General features: G+C 44.0%; 1 protein-coding gene across 1 annotated transcript in view; it reads left to right on the plus strand.

The window, feature by feature from the left end:
• Nucleotides 1–1,486: 1,486 nt before the first annotated feature.
• naaladl2 (N-acetylated alpha-linked acidic dipeptidase like 2) overlaps nucleotides 1,487–19,126 on the plus strand; it is a 125,214-nt gene continuing 107,574 nt past the window's right edge. Inside the window, exons 1-6 of the mRNA XM_030371719.1 lie at nucleotides 1,487–1,566; nucleotides 3,436–3,487; nucleotides 3,582–3,652; nucleotides 4,669–4,939; nucleotides 10,981–11,100; nucleotides 14,278–14,428. Coding sequence (XP_030227579.1) covers nucleotides 1,487–1,566; nucleotides 3,436–3,487; nucleotides 3,582–3,652; nucleotides 4,669–4,939; nucleotides 10,981–11,100; nucleotides 14,278–14,428 — 745 coding nt within the window. The remainder of the gene's footprint in view (nucleotides 1,567–3,435; nucleotides 3,488–3,581; nucleotides 3,653–4,668; nucleotides 4,940–10,980; nucleotides 11,101–14,277; nucleotides 14,429–19,126) is intronic.

Consider the following 19,126-nt stretch of genomic DNA (forward strand, 5'->3'; position numbering starts at 1 on the left):
TCTCCACCAAACTCAGAGTTGACACAAACATCCTTCTGCGGGACCCGGTGTGTTTCCCTCTCTTGTTTTTCATTTTTCTCCATCGCTCCATCACTGTTGGTTTGCTATCATCTTTCACTTCTTCTCGCTCTCAATCTCCCTGGCAACTGTTCTTCATGTCTTCTCCCCTCCTTCCGACCCCCCCCCCCCCCCCCCCCCCGTTTGCACAACCCCACACCTGCGCAGGAACACACAAATGTGTTTAAAAATACTACTAATTTGAGACCTGAGACACACTTGAGATTTAAAGAAGTCAGCTCATAAATATACAATGTTTTCAGGCAGCCTTAGACACATACACAAACCAGATACAACATCTCATTCTTAAAGTCTATGTGTGTGTCTGTCTGTGTGAGATTCTCCACCTTGATAGCCTTCTCTGGCACCAGTTATCTCCTCTGAGAATAGCGCCGTACTTGTGACTCATTCCTGTCATTGCTGAAGTGCTATGCAGAGGGATGGATTACATCATTATAGCTCATGCAGAATAGCCAAGAGACAACGGTGCCAAAATTGCCGTGGTCGCCATTGATGTTTTTTTATTAAACGGTATCTGTTGCACTGTTCCCTCAATCCACCTTTCTTGTATGTTTGAGTGAAAGGTAGATCACTACCAACAGAAATATAACCCATTTGTGTGCCAGCTCATCATTGAATTCCATTCCATAGTTTTTGGTTGAGATGTGGCCTCAGCCCATTCAAAACCAGGATGTCAGTACATTCCCAGGGATGTCCTCCTCCTTACGGTAACATTAACCCATACACCAATGAGATGTGCAAGCCCTAGGGTTCTGTTGTGAATCCGCCTGGACATGGACACACAGCATTCCTTCATGCGTTTCTCTGAACACGTACCCTTTTTCAGAGACTTCAGCAGGTTGAACGTGTGTTAAAAAAGTGTTGGACGTAAATAAAATCATATTAATATTGACTCTGTTTCATCTCTGCTTGCTTTACGCATGGCTGCCCCACGTACTTTGTCTGTACAGGCATAAATCATGAATGGCACAGACTACATCTGTCAGCCCTGACACCTCTGTTAAAACCCTGCCCCTCACCTCACATGAACTCCAGCGCGGCACCTCCAGCCATCCAATCACTGCAGTCTATCCATCACCTATGCTATACTACCTATCGCCCCTCTCTCCACCTTTGTTTATTAATTATTGGAAAACCTGATCAACCAATCACTCAGAGAGCCCTTCACGGAGCCTTTCAGCACACAGAGCCTTCCCACTCGCAGCCCTGCGTTAAAGGCCATGAGGTCCACTGTATCCATGCAACAGCCCCCAACGCGGCAAAACGCTCACGCGTCGCGGACATGTGACTAATGCAAATGGGACGAGGGAAATCCGTCGTGACTAACGCATTTGGGAACAGAGAAAATCACTTGTCTCCCGAACAAATGAAGGAAGCTATTAAAATGAGAATATATTATCTGTGAGCAATGGAGAGCGGCAGCGACAACAGCGGGCTCCATATTCCGTGTCAGCTGGGCCCGCTGCTTCACACAGAGTGCCCACTAAGGCAATTATTTCCAGGAGCTGGTTGTGTGAGTTATCTCTCTCTCTCTCTCTCCACTCTGATGCTAATGCACCTTACACATTATGATTACGTGGACCGCATTACAATGCAGGCCCTGCTTGCCAGAACGCATGGAGAAAACGGCTTGCCTTTTTGTTTAGTATGGTCTCCTGATCAACGATAATAATACTGCCTTTTTTTCGTGTGTTGGGGTTTGAATGATTTAATTAAGCCTTTTGCTTTTTAGATTTTCAACGGGAGAGGATGCAATGAGTTGTTCACTTTTCAAAGCAACACTCTTGGTATTCCAGAATCATACATGAAACGTTGTATGTTTTTAGTTTTTTCCCATGTCACTCTGTGAATGATTACATTTGCCAGTGTTTATGCAACCGTTTTCTAATCACTGTGAAAGAGATTCATTACAATTTATACTATTTGACAGACTTGGGATAACAACGGTTTGTTGGAACTTTCTGCATCTGTTAAGCCATGACAAGGAGGATGAAAAAAAAACCTGATTCGGTAATTTCTTGGGTGAAACTTCTAAAGTGTGTTTGGGGATGTGTAGACGCAGCGCTCGGCATGAGAACAGATGGTCTGCCGAAGACAGGCGTTTAATCAACTCATCATATTAAGGCATTTTCCTTTTAACTTTTTATTGGCCTGTGTTTAACACTTGCATTCTTCACCAGAAGCCAGTGTGGCTACAGCTTTCCACCCCGATTATTCTCTTCATTTAGCTTATTGAAAAGGATTTTGTTTCCAAAAACACCAATTTGATTAAAACATAATTATAATCAATTAACAAAAAGCTCATTCAAAATTGGTTGCCCTCTAGGCTTACTTGCTAATTAGTTTTTTATGTGATTTACCTACATTGTATTCACCTGGTGTACACCGTTTGCACCTGGTGTACACTTTCGATACTGCAATAGAGAGTTATGCTTTTGCTCGGCACACATCTAGGCACACTCACATACATGAACAAAGACCATATATTTGTGTATAATTTAGGCACAAATTAGCTTACAGCATCGAAAGTTCTTGTGAATATTTAGGCTCAACAAGCATTCAATCAAAATTTTGGTCAAATAAGGAGACTGTGTGGATGGGAGGCAGAGTTTATATTGTGATATTACTAATGACAGATTTGTATAAATCATAAAACTTTAATTAGACTCCCCTATTTATACATTTATCTAAATATTAATATATATTATATTTCTCAGGTATTTCTTCATCTTCACCGAATAGCAGCCAATTGGACCTTCGTGGAAAGTCGTCTTTATTGCTGAATTTTTGAGCCTTGCCCTTCCCTGAGGTAAAGGCAATAAAGAGAGTAAACCTCTACAGCCAAACAAGACAGACTTCGGAAATGAGAGGCTCATATTTATTGACATTTCTCTCCTGTTAATAGAGAAAAGAAAATGACATAGATTTGCAGGGTCTGTGGACAAATGCCACAGACCCTGAGAAACACCAACAATCCCCAACGTTGGTGGTGGTGGTTGGCTGTTTTTGGAGGAAGTTCTTTGTTGGAGAACATGTCAAATCACCATTTTCCAACTTCGGCCAACAGTCGATACTTGGGTGCTGGCATTTGTTTGGTCGTTTTGCAAGCATCTTTAACATGCGCACACTGTTTATCCATTTGAATGCCTTGAACGGATGGGAATATTAAATAACTGAAGTTACGTTGTTATTGTCAACATGAAGAATGTGAATGTCTGATTGAACGCAGAGTTATTTAAATACACTTATCTGTTGCCCTCTCAATGTAGCAGTATACTTTAGGTTGCATAACTGTGTGATGGCATTTTCATAGAGTCTACTCTAACTGAGTCTAACACATCTGTTTACTCCAAACAGATGTGTTCGCTTCCCTGTAGCTAGGAACTTCCTATTGTCAGAGACCTTGCAGGTAGGACACACCAGGCTCTGAGGTCATCATTGAGCTGCTTAAGTGGAGCTTATTCAAGTTAGTTGCTGATGCAAATGGCCCTGCTGCATTCTAGATGGCCGCTGCTAGTGTGATGGTGATCTGGAGCTTGGCTCCCCGTATTTCCCACGGCGAGGTGCATTATGGGTAGGACAGGCCCGCTGGCTCGCTGGCGGATGACACCCTAATGGCTTCAGAGATCAGGGGGCGAGAGAGAGGCCTTTCCCCTGGGCCCACAGCCATTCATCTGTGTGAATGCTCCCAGGAGACAAAATGAGAGTCTAGCAGCGTAAGAGAAGGAAGTAAGGAGATAAACCAGGCCAATCATTTTTATAATTCAATGCAGCAATGCCCTCTTCCACTCCCTCCTGTGTGGATTTAGTTGGTGCAGCAAAGATATTGTTTTACTGTGCCTTGGCTGTTTTACGGCATCACCAGTGTCATTTCTACCCCATGCTTGTGTAAATGGAGTCGATCGTAGTGGGGTTTTTGTCATTACGCTGTGAAAACGTTGAGTGGCTTTTGAGTGTCATTTGGTGTAACCCAGAGTACTCATCCCCACCATTGCAGTGCCAAAGTTGGAAGAGTATAGTGTTGGAGTTTTCCATGTTTGGGGCATCTCCAATGGTTGCATACAAGGAGGACTGGTTTCATGTACTGTACTGCTCTATCATAAAAAATTGCATCGGCCTGGATGCAAGCAGTGATGGGAGGCCAGTAAAGAAACACCCCTACCAGCAAATGGCTATAAGGTCATTGCTAATCAGTAAGTTAACATACATCAACCTTCCCACAGGTTCTACAGACCCATTTGCCAAATCCAAGGTCTAGTATAATTGCTTGAAAGTGCACTAAATAGACACTGGGGGGAAGGGCTATAAAATAACGATGGCCGACATTGTGGATTCTACTGCTGAACCCATTAGGAAAAAATAATAAGGTCCACTAAAAGCTGGAAAATTGCCATACACCAATTCTCTCTCACTGTAGTATGTAAAGTATGTATTTATTTATTCAACAGTTTTACATTTTTCCCAGCTTCTTTGTCTTACCACACATTTGCTACTTTGCAATTGTCGAGGGGGGTGTGGAGAAGGAAACCCATTTGCTTTACTGTTATGTATTCATGGTCCTTTCTGTGTGTTCTTCCACCCTCCCCTCAGGGCTCTGAGCAGCCTCCCTGACGCCGGGGAGGACGAGGCCTGGGCCAGGTTCCTCTACAGGCAGTGGGTGGGTCTCGGCTTGAGGGACGTCCGCCTGTCCAATCACACGGTGCTGCTCAGCCTGCCCGGCCCCGCCCCCAACACCATAACAGACAGCTCCTCCAATCAGTGCTTCCTGCCTTGTGGCACGCCGTGCGACCAACCGGGCGGCAGCTACGTGTTCCGTTCAGAGCCCGCCTACGCCGCCTATTCGGCAGTGGGAAGTTTGGAGGTATGGTGACCTGAACGTGTGCGCTGTTGTCAGTGTTGCAGTTTGTTGCGATTATGTTGTGGTTGTGTCCCTGACACCGTTAATGACCGGGCCGGGTGATTTAAATGTCGCAGAGGGAAAATAAGACGCATGGAAACGTTTATTTTTTATTTTTTTGGGGGAATCCAGAGCAAATAGTAAGCCTGAATAAATTATCACCATCCAAACGAAATGGGCTGATTATCAGGAGCCCCTCCAATTAACATTGAACTAGTATCAAGTGATTGATGTGTGTGACGTATTATACATGTTGCACACCCATTTCATTGATGTTCCACCTGCGCTAAATTCACTGAGCCCATGAAGCCCGAAGAAGACAAAACCCACAGAAATACAGAGAAAGTCTGCTGATTGAATAGTGTGGGGAGCGTCATGGTGTGAGCACCCACAGAAAGAGCAGAACCTCCTCCTCAATGCTTCAATTACATGGTGGGTAACCTGTTTGCCTCAGAAGGCACAGCCCTTTGAACTCTAGTGATAGGTTGAGCCCAGGCCTATTCCGGCCTATCCCATACTCCAGGTCTATCCCATATCACATAGATTTAGTATCAACAAGGCAATGCTGCAGTGTTGACTGTAGGCATTTGTTCTTTCTATTTCTTTGTTTCATTCCTTTTTTAGCCCTGCCAGCTAGCTTTAGCACGCGCCTCACTGATTACTGGAAGAAGAATGTGTTTCCTACCTAGACATTTTGCTGGCATGACCATATATTGAACTAAATTAGCAAAGCTTTATTTCCCTGAACATCTCTGCATGGTGCCATTGTTAATTAAAGCAACTAGCCCTTTAACAGTGCTCACCACTCAGAGTGGGGGGCTTTATGGTCTAATTTGCCTTAAGGGCTCTTTGACTAAACGTATGTATATTTTTTTTCCTCCTTACATTTTCCTAGCTTTAAGCAGTGATAAAATCCCTATTTTTTTGCATTCTTATTTTTTTTGGACCTCAACAAGAGTAAAAAAGAAAAAAGCCTCATTTATCGTCTTCTGTTTATGTTGGACCCCCGGTCGGTCATGTATTTCCCCTTCTTCGATGCGCCAACGCAGCTCCGCCCGTAGCTGAGCCCCCCCCTCTCCGTTGTCCAGCGTCTCTCCGCGCCGTACGGGCGGCTCACCCGGGTGACACCGCGGGGGCAAAGCTCACGTCACGATCAGTTCACGGCTAAATGACTGGAAACTGACTTGAAAGGTGCTTGAAATGGACTGCACTTTATTCTCTTCTTAAGGTACCCAAAGGCCGCACGGAAAGGTTAAACCGAAGCCCGGAGGCTTCAATTTGATTAATTCCACGCCCACCCACCGTCCCTCCCTCCTCTTAGTGCATGCACTACTTCATTTAACCTTCTTCTTCCCCCTTCTTTGAACCCCCCTCTGCAGCCTCTTTTATATTGTCATAAGGTCTCCCTGGCTCTCCCCTGAGGCTGGATAAAAGGCAGGGGCACCGGTTTGAAAAAAAAGAGAAAAAGGTGATGCAGCCAAGGAGGCTGCCAGCTTTGAAAGTGTTGCAGCTTGACTGGGCTGTGGTTTCTCAGACCACAGCCCAGCATGCCTAGAGCCTGCTCCAAAGAAAGTGTTGAAACAATGGTTGGAGGTTCAAGCCTTTATGTGCTTGGGTGTATGCTGTCATTTATGTTGGGTTCAATCGTCAAAATCTTTGTCGGAAACTTTTGGAGGTTCAATATTTTCCTTGCATTAAAGGTTGATGCTAATCTTGATAGTCAGTCATGGCCTCATTACTATTAATATTGTTATCCATTTTCATACTTTAATTCATATTTTAGAATTGCTCTCTGTCTTCCTATTTAAGGATGGGTGCAACCCCTCCAATTACAATGAATGCCTCCGGTTAAACATGTAGTCACATATAGGATACAATTATGGGAAACGGTTTCTTTTCTGAGCAGTGAACCGCCGAGGAAACGTTGACATTGTTTTAATCGTTTAGGAGGAGCCGTGCGATCTATGGAAACTTTTCTGATTGCCAATTGTCCCTGTTTATATCTTCATGGGCATGGTGTGTCTATCACATGGGCTGCTATGTTACGTTGTATAATGGGTATACTCAAGAGAACGATGATTCCAATAGATAACAGACAGAGGGTCTCACACAGCAACTGGCCTCCGGGCTTACTCTCTCTCACTCTCTCTCTCTCTCTCTCTCTCTCTCTCTCTCTCTCTCTCTCTCTCTCTCTCTCTCTCTCTCTCTCTCTCTCTCTCTCTCTCTCTCTCTCTCTCTCTCTCTCTCTCTCTCCATCTCAATAGATACGGCATGTCCTTTATCTACTTCAAGATAAGGGAAAAGGAGCATCTTCACTGATTGCAACCAATCATAGTAGTGTATCCAATATGTATGTGTCTATGTTTTTTTCAGTTCATTCAGCATTGAGAAGTTGAAGGTTATTGCTCTTCCTAATATATTGTTTTTTTTCAGCTTGCATTCACTCAGATAAACGCTCACTTAAGAAATAAGGGAAATTAAAGAAATACCAAATAATTAAAGAGGGGTTTCTATCTATCCTATGTACCTTGTGTTGCATATCTCTTCACAAACGCAGGACATGTGGGGAGTGGAGCTGATGTTTTTTAAGGATACACTCCTACTCTATCCTATATACACAAGGCAGATCAAAAGTTACCCTTTTCTATTCATTTCAATCTCTCCCTTCCTTTCTCTCCCTATTCCCCTCCATACCCTTTTGCTGGAGCCATTCATCTGGCTGTTGTCCACTCACCAGATAGGTCTAGCTGCAGATGGGGGGTCACGCCATCCATCAGCCAATGATATCCCACTCTGCATGCACCATGCACCATGTGACATGGCCTTCCCAAATACGTTGTATTGTCTTCCACTAAGCGACCTCCTATTTGTTGCTTTGACCGGAAGTGAGACATTGTGCATCAGGATCAGAGGATCGTTGTTTATGTGATGCTGTTGTCGACTGTAGTGCAAAAATCCAAGCTAGAAATATACAGAAATGAAACGACTGCACATCATATAATTTAAAAAAAATCTGATATTAAACAATGTATCCAGGTTAAACCTAAAATCTAAAATATGTTTAAAAACAACATGTGGCAGTCTAAAACTCCTGACCCATTTCTCCACACGCTGGCTCTTTCTCTGTACTCTAAAACCTTTGTTGTATTGCATGAAGGACAGCCAGTGCTGATGCAAAAAAGGACATATTCACTTCCCTTCTCCTACCCAGTGGGACAGGATCAACGCAAGTTAAAAGGTTGTAGAAAGCGCCGATTTTATTATGAAAGTCAACATCACAGAATGTAAAAGCTCACCAAGGTTTTTTAAGTGCTCACTTTGTCTGAGGACAAAGAGGAGAGAGGATGGGGAAGCAGCAAAGCACCTTCAACGGCGTTACGTTTTGATGCCCTCACTTTGTGTGTCCTCTATTATATTTACTTTGAATATTTACTTTGAACAAAATTGTTTTACAGCGTCCACACCCCATCATGAGCCCCTGCACGTTAATGCATTAGCGAACGCATAAGTTGATGCATTTGTGGAGCCTATTTTAGTGAAATGTTCCAGTACCCTTCAACCTATCTACAAGGGACAGAAGGAGAGGGGAGCACACCATGTTGATATACGCATTTGCTGAAACTATTTTAGTGAAATGTAACAGTATACCTTTTCCTTTTCTATCTATCATGAGAGAGAGAGAGAGAGAGAGAGAGAGAGAGAGAGAGAGAGAGAGAGAGAGAGACTCTAATGGCTGTAGGGAATTGTGGATGGCTGTCCCTTCCCTTGCGCTGTCTGACATAATGACAGACTGTGGTTGTGATGGCACTTAAGCTGCTTGATGGGATAATGGTGAATTATAGGTCGCAGCAAGAGGCAGTCTGTCATCATCCAACAGAGAAAACAATCTGTAAAGCCCCCGTCCCGTTCCCTGGGAAAAAAATGCTTTATTTTCATTTCTCACTACTCACGCACAATCTCTGGCTCTCCGGTGTTGTTCGTCTCCCTCCGCCCTCCCAGTCTCTGCTACTCAGGTTCACACCGATGTAAGCCATTATCAGATCGAATGGCCAAGCCTTGAACATCAGCTGGCGGTGAAATACTTGTTTTGACACGAGGGGTATTTCCCCCTGTCAAACTGTTTTATCAGGTAAACAATGCACCACGCACTCGGGGGACTTCAGCATCGATACCAGTACAGAAGTGTGCACACCCAAAAGAGAGTGCTGTTCAGCCATTACTCTACAATGTCCATGTTAAAACAACATTATTGAAAGCATTTATTTTAGGAATTGGAAATAAATGGATGGAAACAAATTTCTTGTCAACTAGAAGTTTACAGAGCCTGGAATTAAGGACGTTAAAATGTACCATTGGGTTCCCTTCCGGTACCTCTAAAGGCCATCCATCCGCATATCAGCCCCTACACACGCATCTATTAAATGTGTGGAGAGAGTCAATGCACATTCAGCATTTAAGTTAATACATGCAGTAGAGAGAGAGAGAGAGAGAGAGAGAGAGAGAGAGAGAGAGAGAGAGAGAGAGAGAGAGAGAGAGAGAGAGAGAGAGAGAGAGAGAGAGAGAGAGAGAGAGAGAGAGAGAGAGAGAGAGAGAGAGAGAGAGGAGAAGAGAAGAAATTGTGTACAGAAAAAAACAAGATTCGATGTACAGAAACCTTGTTATTGCATTATATCACCGAGAACCCAGTGTTGATCCAATGTCTTTACTATAGTAGCTGTCAATCAACGTGTCTCACATGTATACACAACGCATCAGCGTTGGGGTGTGTGTGGGTGTGGGTGTGTGTGTGTGTGTGTGTGGTTATGCACATTTGTGTGTATTGTTGATATAAGCAAGATAAAGAGAAGGAGAGATGTATTCCATTTAGGCAGGGCCCAGTCCAATCTTTCTGTATTTCAATTTGCTGTTCTTTTTCCACAAGCCGCAGTTTAAATAAAGGACTTTTATGATGCAAATGCAGGCAGAGGCAATAAATCTTTTTCTCGCCCTTCTTTTCTTGCCTCTCCACGGCTACTCTCCCCTGATGCAACCAAGATGGGATCTCGCTCGCGCTCTCTATTCCCTTCTCTCTCTCTCTCTCTCTCTCTCTCTCTCTCTCTCTCTCTCTCTAGTCCCTTCTCTCTGTCTCTCTCTCTCTTTCTCTCTCTCTAGTCCCTTCTCTCTCTCTCTCTTTCTCTCTCTCTAGTCCCTTCTCTCTCTCTCTCTCTCTCTCTCTCTCTCTAGTCCCTTCTCTCTGTCTCTCTCTCTCTCTTTCTCTCTCTCTAGTCCCTTCTCTCTGTCTCACTCCTCTCTCTCTCTCTCTCTCTCTCTCTCTCTCTCTGTCTCACTCCTCTCTCTCTCTCTCTCTCTCTCTCTCTCTCTCTCTCTCTCTCTCTCTCTCTCTCTCTCTCTCTCTCTCTCTGCAGCATCCCGTAACACTCACCCTCAGGCCACATGAAAAATGAATCAGACCAGGTGATGGAGAATGGAAGAGAGCAGGGGGGGGGGGGGGGGGGGTGGGCTGGTAGCAGCAAGAGAATTCAAGAGAGATGGCAACACTTAGAGAGAGAGAGAGAGAGAGAGAGAGAGAGAGAGAGAGAGAGAGAGAGACATAATTCAAGAGAGAGAGAGACTTTGGTCGTGATACCGAAAATAGTGTTTGACGTTCGCACAACTTCGGGGTCGCTTTAACCGTGGAGACGGTGACATCTCCGCTCCACACAAACATGTATCGTCGGCCTGGAGCCCCAACGCCGCCCCTGGCACACGCATACAGATAGGACACACACTTAAGCCCGGTCAGCAAAATTTGATGAATGCTTCGTTCAAGTCCATAGCAATTACAAAGACACTCGTAATGGTGATGAGGCGGAAAATGTAAATCAATGTCAAGGAGATCCATGGAAGCGGGGTAGTGTGTGTATCTACCTTCTTGCCACGTTTCAACCCCCAGTATTTTAGCTTTTATTAAGGGTGGAACTCGCACTCTGTCTCCATTGTCTCCTGCTTTTTTACTTTCCCTGCAGGCAGAGGTGGTGGACGTGGAGTACGGCGCTGCTGATCGCTTGAGGCAGGCCAGCGGAAACGTCAATCTCACCGGCCGGATAGCACTGCTGAAACTAGGTCAAGCGCCCCTGCTTTACAAGGTGAGAGAAACCCAAACGATCTGCAAAGAATGGATAACAACGACATGAATAATGCCCCTCTTCTGTTGGTTTGTGAAATAATTCAATTAAAAAACTGGAGAACATCATTTTGACCTGAACCTGCTAAGAAACCCTGAAAAACAAAGACACAAATACACCACTGAATAAAGGAATCTGTTCTATATGTTGTATTAGCCATCAATTTAGATACGTCTTAGTGCCAGCCTGTCCGTCTCCTGTCTGTGTTCACACATTTGCAAACCGAATCTTAATCATCCGGCTGTTTAGGAATTAGAAATCCAGGAGACAGAGCGTGTGGGCATCTCTCACGCATTGTCATAGCATACGAACCGCTCTCTTTATCATAACCAAGTATCTTGTGCCACTTGCATGTCGTCCCCATTGATGGTCTGTTTGTTGCATTGATGTCTGAGTGGACCCGCCTGTTCGATCGCTCAATCCAGATAACAATTTGTGAATAGATAATGGATTCAGCGTGCTTATTATCCCTGTGGATGTTTGTCATGGTGCATGGTGTTTTGTCTTCTTTATTTTTTTTTTATCCTTCTCAAAGCAATTTACTTGTCGATTTGGTTTTAAAAAGAGCATTATGCGCTGTGGTCACACATATACACAGATATGCACACATACACATGGAAAAACACAAACACTCACCCACACACTGTCCTTAACGGACAGGGAATGAATGAAACCCAGATTAAACACACATTTAATTTGACAGTTTTCATTTTTGGAATAGCTATACGCATTATTACACAAACCATTGTAAACGTATTTAGCTAAAACACAATTGTGCGTGTGTGTTAGCTTGTTTGTGTGACCATGGAAACAAGGGAGAGCCATGCTTAGAAGCCCTTACATTTTTTCCTTGGAATTGTATGTGCATGTGTTTTCTATATTGACGTGTTTGTTTTATTGATTCGATATCACACATACCCATTTAAAATCGGTAAACAAGGCCTGTATTGTAGATCCGTCTGCTCAGAGAACCATCGGTTGGCCATGCTCCATGCTAAAATTGATTTCCATCCAAATATTTAATAACTGTTTACACCTACATGATTGCAACTGGACAGCCATCGCTGGCCACTCAAATCAGCCCTAATTCCGAGAAACATATTGCACCGATGTACGGCCTCAAACACACACATAGTACACACAAATTAGTGAGATTATTATTATTTTTAATAATATTTTGTTGTTGTAAATTATTTAAGCATACATTTATAATCATTTTGAATGAAACCCTCAAAAAGATGAATAAGATATGTATAATTTAGATAATGGGATTTATAACATTCTACATCCTTTTGGGCTCTGAACGTTCAGACCCTTAGCGTTTTTTAATTTCAAGGGTGCTGTTCAGTGAGTTGAGGAATGTGTCATTGCTGTTTATATTGCAGACATTCTTTTGCTTGTATTGATGTTGGTATGTATTGAGCAGAATTAAAAAGGATATCCATTTTTTTCAGTTTCTTTGAAGTTCCCATATATTGCCTTTATGACTACTATATAACGGCTATGTGGCACCATACACACCATACATTCCAAAAATTCCTCATGTCTTCCAAACGAAAAGCAGAACAAATTGAATGATACAAAATTTACGGCAACTCTTGACCTCTTGATGTAATGATATATCCCATAATGCTCTGCGTCTGAGTTGGCAGGAAGGGATGATGGTGTATATTATGATGGCATGATGATTAATAATTATACTAAGTGCTCCATTTCGAGATAAAGGGCCATCATATTCAGCCCTTTCTGCTTATAGCTCAATCATCATTATAGCAATATATATTAGTGCAAAATGCACATGGGTCAGAAATTATTTTGCAATATTATCTCAAATTGGAATGTATGTGATAGTTGGAGGGATCTTGGTAATTCAATGCTGGTGAATGTTTGAACATGAGTAAATAAATATAAGTCGGTGTGTGTGTGTGCGTGTGCGTGCGTGCGTGCGTGCGTGCGTGCGTGCGTGCGTGCGTGCGGCCCACATACCAGCCGACCCTTTCCGCTGTGGTGAAGTACAGAGCCAAGCTGGCAGGCAGTGGCTGGCATCAAGGACAGGACTTGCATTGCCTTCCATGATGCCCGGCTGCCTGATACGTCTGGTCGCAATTTCAGCACATCTGCTACTTCAGATAGGGAAGCCACTGTGAGAACACCTATGTTGAATATTTATCCCGTCTACCTTTGGGTCGCATGGCTTGTGCTGAAAGATGTTTACCCAGACGATCAAAATGCATCCGAGGTATTCCTGTCCCCGCCTCACTCTCAATGACTCCACTCTCCTTTTTCGGGAGGGAAGTTTTGGTTTAAGACGAGATTTCACTCTTGTTTTTCATCCGAGATGGTAAAGAGCTGTACAATATCGACATCGCAATGCTGTGACCTCTCTGTTGTGCCGATACTATTCTATCTTCTCTTCCTGTCGTTCGGGTGTCTCCCAGAGTGATTGAGTGAGTGAGTGTGTGTGCTACAGAGAGATGTGTGATGCTGTGACGCTGATGTGATTTGCTGTAGTTTACACCTGTCAGCTGCTACTGCTGCCGTTGTTTTGCACACTCACACAACAACACTCTCACAGCATGCCAAGCATAACAGATACATATCTTGGGTATTGTATAGTAGTGTAATGTGTGGGGGGGCTTTTCTGTCGATATATGTCCTGTTGGGCATGTCTGTACATCCGTGTCACACACTAAAGTTTTATCCCTCTCTTTAGGTCTTTCTCTTTAGGCAATCGTTAGGCGTTTTGCCAAATGTTTTAAAGGTGACATATTATACCACCAGGTGTGAGTGTGATTAGCCGTTACAAGCCGTTTTGAAAATCCGCATCTTCTGATATCACACGTGGGCATGTTCACCTAGATGTATGCTGGATAGATCAGTCCACCAGCCACCCAGTGGACTGTAGCAAACGTTGCTCATCTATCCGTCATACATCTAGGTGGACGAGAGGCAGATTTTAAAAACGGCTTGTAATGGCTAATCACAATCACACCTGGTGGTATAATATGCACTCTAAATACATTTGAAGATAACCCTTTATGAATACCCCAAGTTTAACCCAGGTATGATTGTAGCCGAAGTGGACAGGACTGTGGAAATAAATAATAGGAACAAATAAATGGGTTCATGTCCCCCCAGCTGTCCTTGCTGTCGGTGTGGGGCCTGGGCGGGGCCCTGCTCTACGTGGACCCCTGCGACGCCCCTCCCGACCTGGACGTCCTGCACCAGGCCTTCAGCATGACGCTGAACCCCGGCGGACACCCTTTGAGCCCGGGAACGCCCAGCGGCTGTGAGTAAACCACCGATGTTTTAGCTATTTAAATTCATGTCAATGGGACGCAATGCATTATTTCATCAAAATGTACAACTTTGATCTTATACGCCTTTGTGCGCATATCCTAACCCTGTTACATACCCAAATGGATTCCAGCTATTCCATTGTGGTTTTTGGAGACACAAGCACTGTTTCTCTGTGCCCGTGGCCCTAATTTGTCAAACCAAATGCCAGTTGTTTCTTAGAGATTGTAAACTGTAAATTGTTAATGAACCAAATAAATTAGTTTTGGGGGTCAGGTACAGGTTTCTGGTAAACAGTCTCGTACTGAATACATATGAATATGTTTGGAAACTTTTCCTTTAATTTCACCATGTTTTACCCTGTTTGTGGAAAGCAATGCCTATATATATATATATATATATATATAGGCATTGCTTTCCACAAAAAGTGTATATATGGATGTAGATATAGATAGAGATGTCTATAGATGAACTATTACTACCTCCTGTTTGAGTTGTGTGAACAATTGGCTTAAAACTCTGTTACCTTGGCCTCTGCCAGAGGACATTGACTCCGTGTCCCTCCCTGGCTCCCTTCTTCACTGTATTTAAATCACCCTCCCAGGACGACAGACCTCTCTGTTTCCCAGTCTTGCCCCTGCCTTCCTGCTTCCTGCCAGGTCCGGCCAACGGGGACGTGTCATTACTGCTCAAGTACCTTTAGTCCTTGTAGCGGAGTAACTTGGAGCAGAGAAAAACCCACCAGATTACTTCTGGTGCGTGTTGGATGTAGGGGGACACAGAGACTGAGCGCTGGGCATGTGCACGCTTTTTTTGATGGAGAGGGGAGAGGAGATGGAGAGAGAGAGAGAGAGAGAGAGAGAGAGAGAGAGAGAGAGAGAGAGAGAGAGAGAGAGAGAGAGAGAGAGAGAGAGAGAGAGAGAGAGAGAGAGAGAGAGAGAGAGAGAGAGAGAGAGAGAGAGAGAGAGAGAGAGAGAGACTACTGAGAGTGTCTAAGGGCTGTAGGGAATTAGAGAATCTGTTCTGCCACCAAACGGGGTGAGCCGGGTCTCCCCCAGTGCTAATACAGCCATAAAGAACAGTAGATGGTAAAGGACACCCCATTTTTCAAATCAACCGTAATTTATTCATACACTCAAACCTTCGTAAGGCTTTTTTCCCTTTTTTTTAATTGGGTAAAAATCCTACTTAGAATATTTTACTTTTCTCTTTGAGAGGCCTATACACTGTGTTAATTATGCATACATGTAGTGTGCATACATTATCTATTGTCATCATACTGTACGTATCTAGGGATCAGCTTGGTGAGACATTTGATTTAAAACATCCGTTATCCAGCAAGCCTCGTAAATGAATTACCATGGGTCTGCGTCACACACCGTCTCTTTTGCTACCTATATGTTCACAGCTTATCCCTTATTCCCTTCACTCGTACACACAGAAAAGGGCTGGCTCCCGACTGCGTGTGTCTCATGATACCGAAACCTAGAGGCTTCGGTATCATAATCAGTCCATGTGGCATACCTGATGTGGTTCTACAGCCCCTATTGGGGTGGCTACGGTTGCAGTCTTTTTACAGGGTCACCATTTGCCTAAAGGACATCTCTGAATCGTGGATCTGAGGACAGCCACACTAACTGTAGGAACTATCTGATGGAAAACACACTAAAAAACAAACTGCCCATACACCCAGCTCTCTGTAAATTGGAGGAGGAGAGGGCGACCCCTTGCACCAATCTGGCACCCCAAAATAGCACCGCAATGTGTTATTTCCCTTTCCTCTTCACCCACCCTCACCCCACCCACACAAACCACCTTCTTCTTGTTAATACGTAATAAGTCAACCTTCTAGTATTGTCAACTTGCCATGTCGTCACGTCACTTCCCTCCCAGGGAATCAAAGCCCCTGTCATCTCCTACACTCACGCATGCACGCACGCACGCACGCACACGCACACGCACACACACACACACACACACACACACACTCTTGCTTAACCCTCCTTACCAATGTGTATGTGTGTGCGTGTGTGTGCGCACATTTACTTGTCATGCTATTGCTGAAACTGAGCGATCCTGTTATGCATGCCAGAACTGCAGGAGGTTCATTAAGGTGTGTGTGATGTTTCCATATGCAAACATGCCCGACTGTGCTGTCTGCTTATACTCGGAGGAGCCAGCCGCGTTTGCTAGGATACCATCAGCAGGTGTGCACAGTCTGCCTATCCCAGTTTCTCTGGCATCTATCTCGCTTGATTCACTCTGCACTGTCATAACATTGCTTTACTTTGATATTCCTTGTTCCCTCACCGCTCCTCTAATCTGGGAGGCAGCAGGAGAATCTGTCGTTGCCATTTGAATTCATACCACATTCAAGGTATGATCATTTAATGAATCCAGAGAGTAAAGACGCATATCGGAGCGTATTTGATTATAAAAATATATATTTATATGGCATTAAATATAAAAACCTTTTGATGGAAAAAAAACGAAAATGTTTTTGTTCTGTCATCCTGGCATTTTTTCGGCAGGCTACTGAAAATAATTAGCAATTCCATGAGAATGCAGTGGCATTTTCCTTTGCTTTGCCACGGCCATGTTTACCCAATGGAAACTACCGCAGGATACATGTACCCCTCAAAATCCTCCGCTCTGATAGTTGCATACTGGGTCTGCATGCACAATACATTTTGTGTGTGTGTGTGTGTGTGTGTGTGTGTGTGTGTGTGTGTGTGTGTGTGTGTGTGTGTGTGTGTGTGTGTGTGTGTGTGTGTGTGTGTGTGTGTGTGTGTGAGAGAACAAGAACAGTGTGTGCATAAGATGTGTGTGTGTGCGTGTGTGATTCCATTAACCTTTTGTGTCTAGGCCTCTCTTTCTTCTCACCTGCCTTGCCCCCACCCCCCCCCCCCCCCCATACACACACACACACACACATATAAGCGTGCACGCACACACTCACGCACACCCTCTCCCCTCCCCTCTCTGGAAGAGTGAGGGAACAGAGCTCAAGTTGAGGCAGGCCCCCACCCTCCCCTCCTCCCCCCCCCCCCCCCCCCCTCCCCCCCCCTCCCATGTTAACTTCTGAACCGTCTGACAGGTGGACCTTTTCATTGGGTCTCCTGGGTTATTTAGAGTACCCTGACTGAGTCAGGAAAGGATGTTTTCATTAGCATATTTATTTAAATAGGTTGCGGTACACGATTTAAAAAAAAAAAAAAAAGAGAAGAAAGAAAGAAGGAAGAATAACCACGCACCGTCGTATACGATGCTGCGGTGATGAGCAGCAGTCCAGGCAGAATGTAATGGCAGTGTTGTCAGCGCCTGAATGTCATTGCTGCTCCCATGACAGTTAAGGAGTCATATTAAACCCCGCTTGTGTCCAAACCACCCTAACATATGCATTGTTTTATTTTCCCATCGATGCCTAATGAAGGACTCGTCAAAGTTAAAATGTCACCCGTCCCATCCATTAGACATTCTTATGAAGCACATCACCCAATGGGTGGCTGTTTATTTGTTTTGTTCTATTTTATGTGAATGTGAGTCTTATTGGCCATGGTGAAAGGCCTGTTAGGCAGTTAAACTTTATTGATATGCCAGTCGTATGAAACAGTTCTTATGGCGTTGTTAACTGGCCCTTGCGAGGGTCAGTCACTCAACCTTGAAGGTGAGGCACGTGGAACTTGGGATCTTCTCACTTTAAGTAAGAAGATGATACATTTTGCCCTTTAGCCATTACACATAATAAGTTACAAATCGACAAAGAAACAAGTCTTACTCCCATGCAAACAGATTGCAGATGTGGGTATGTTTACTTTAAACTCCTCCGCCATCTGAAAGGGCTGACGAAGTGAGCGCATCAAAGCGCTGACCTACTCGCCTCATATAGCCGTTTATTATTATTATTGGACCACGAGTTTGGCGGTGTTTGGGGCTCACTCTGCGGGGAGTCCTCCACTTCATAAGTAGCCGGTCAGCTGTTTAGCCGAGCACAACTAGAATGGCTTAGGCGAGAAGGTGGCATTATCATGGCTGTTCACTGAATAATGCACAGAGGTTAAAGCTCCTAAAAGCTTCTCCCTGTGATTTATTAACGCCCGCCTGCAGATAGGGATGGATTATGGTCTGCCGCCGCTGCAGGGTTACAAACACCATGACGGCCCATAACAGTCACGCAGGATTAATAGGGACGAGGGAGGGCAGAAATCAAAGCATTAAAACGTTATATTGTGTGTGAAACGCTTATAATATGTCTTTCATGATGAATGCCCACACAAATTAAGGCTTCATTAGCGAGACAAAAACAAATGGCTCGTGTCCATTAGCCTGGATTTAAGTCGAGGTTGGAGCACTGAATGTATCATTATTTGTTTTTGAGTTCTTATGGTCATGCTTTGGTTTACTACAGCAGAATGACATACTATTTATAAGTTTGTAATATTAAGGCAAAAAAATAAAGAAAATCTGCCCCGCTTAATTTGCTTTTGGGGTTAACACTGTGTTATGGTTTTGGTTGAGCAAGAAAGCCAATTAAGAGAACACATTGTTTTTGACGGTAGTTTGTCGGCTACATAAACTGCAACATATAGGAACTATATTATATTAGAATTCACCATACTAATGAGACCCATTGAGTTCAAATGAAATCTCACTCACTCGTGCGGAACACAGAGGTCTATATATACTGTAA

Source organism: Gadus morhua, chromosome 12 (assembly GCF_902167405.1).
Source record: "Gadus morhua chromosome 12, gadMor3.0, whole genome shotgun sequence".
Taxonomy (NCBI): Eukaryota; Metazoa; Chordata; class Actinopteri; order Gadiformes; family Gadidae; genus Gadus; species Gadus morhua.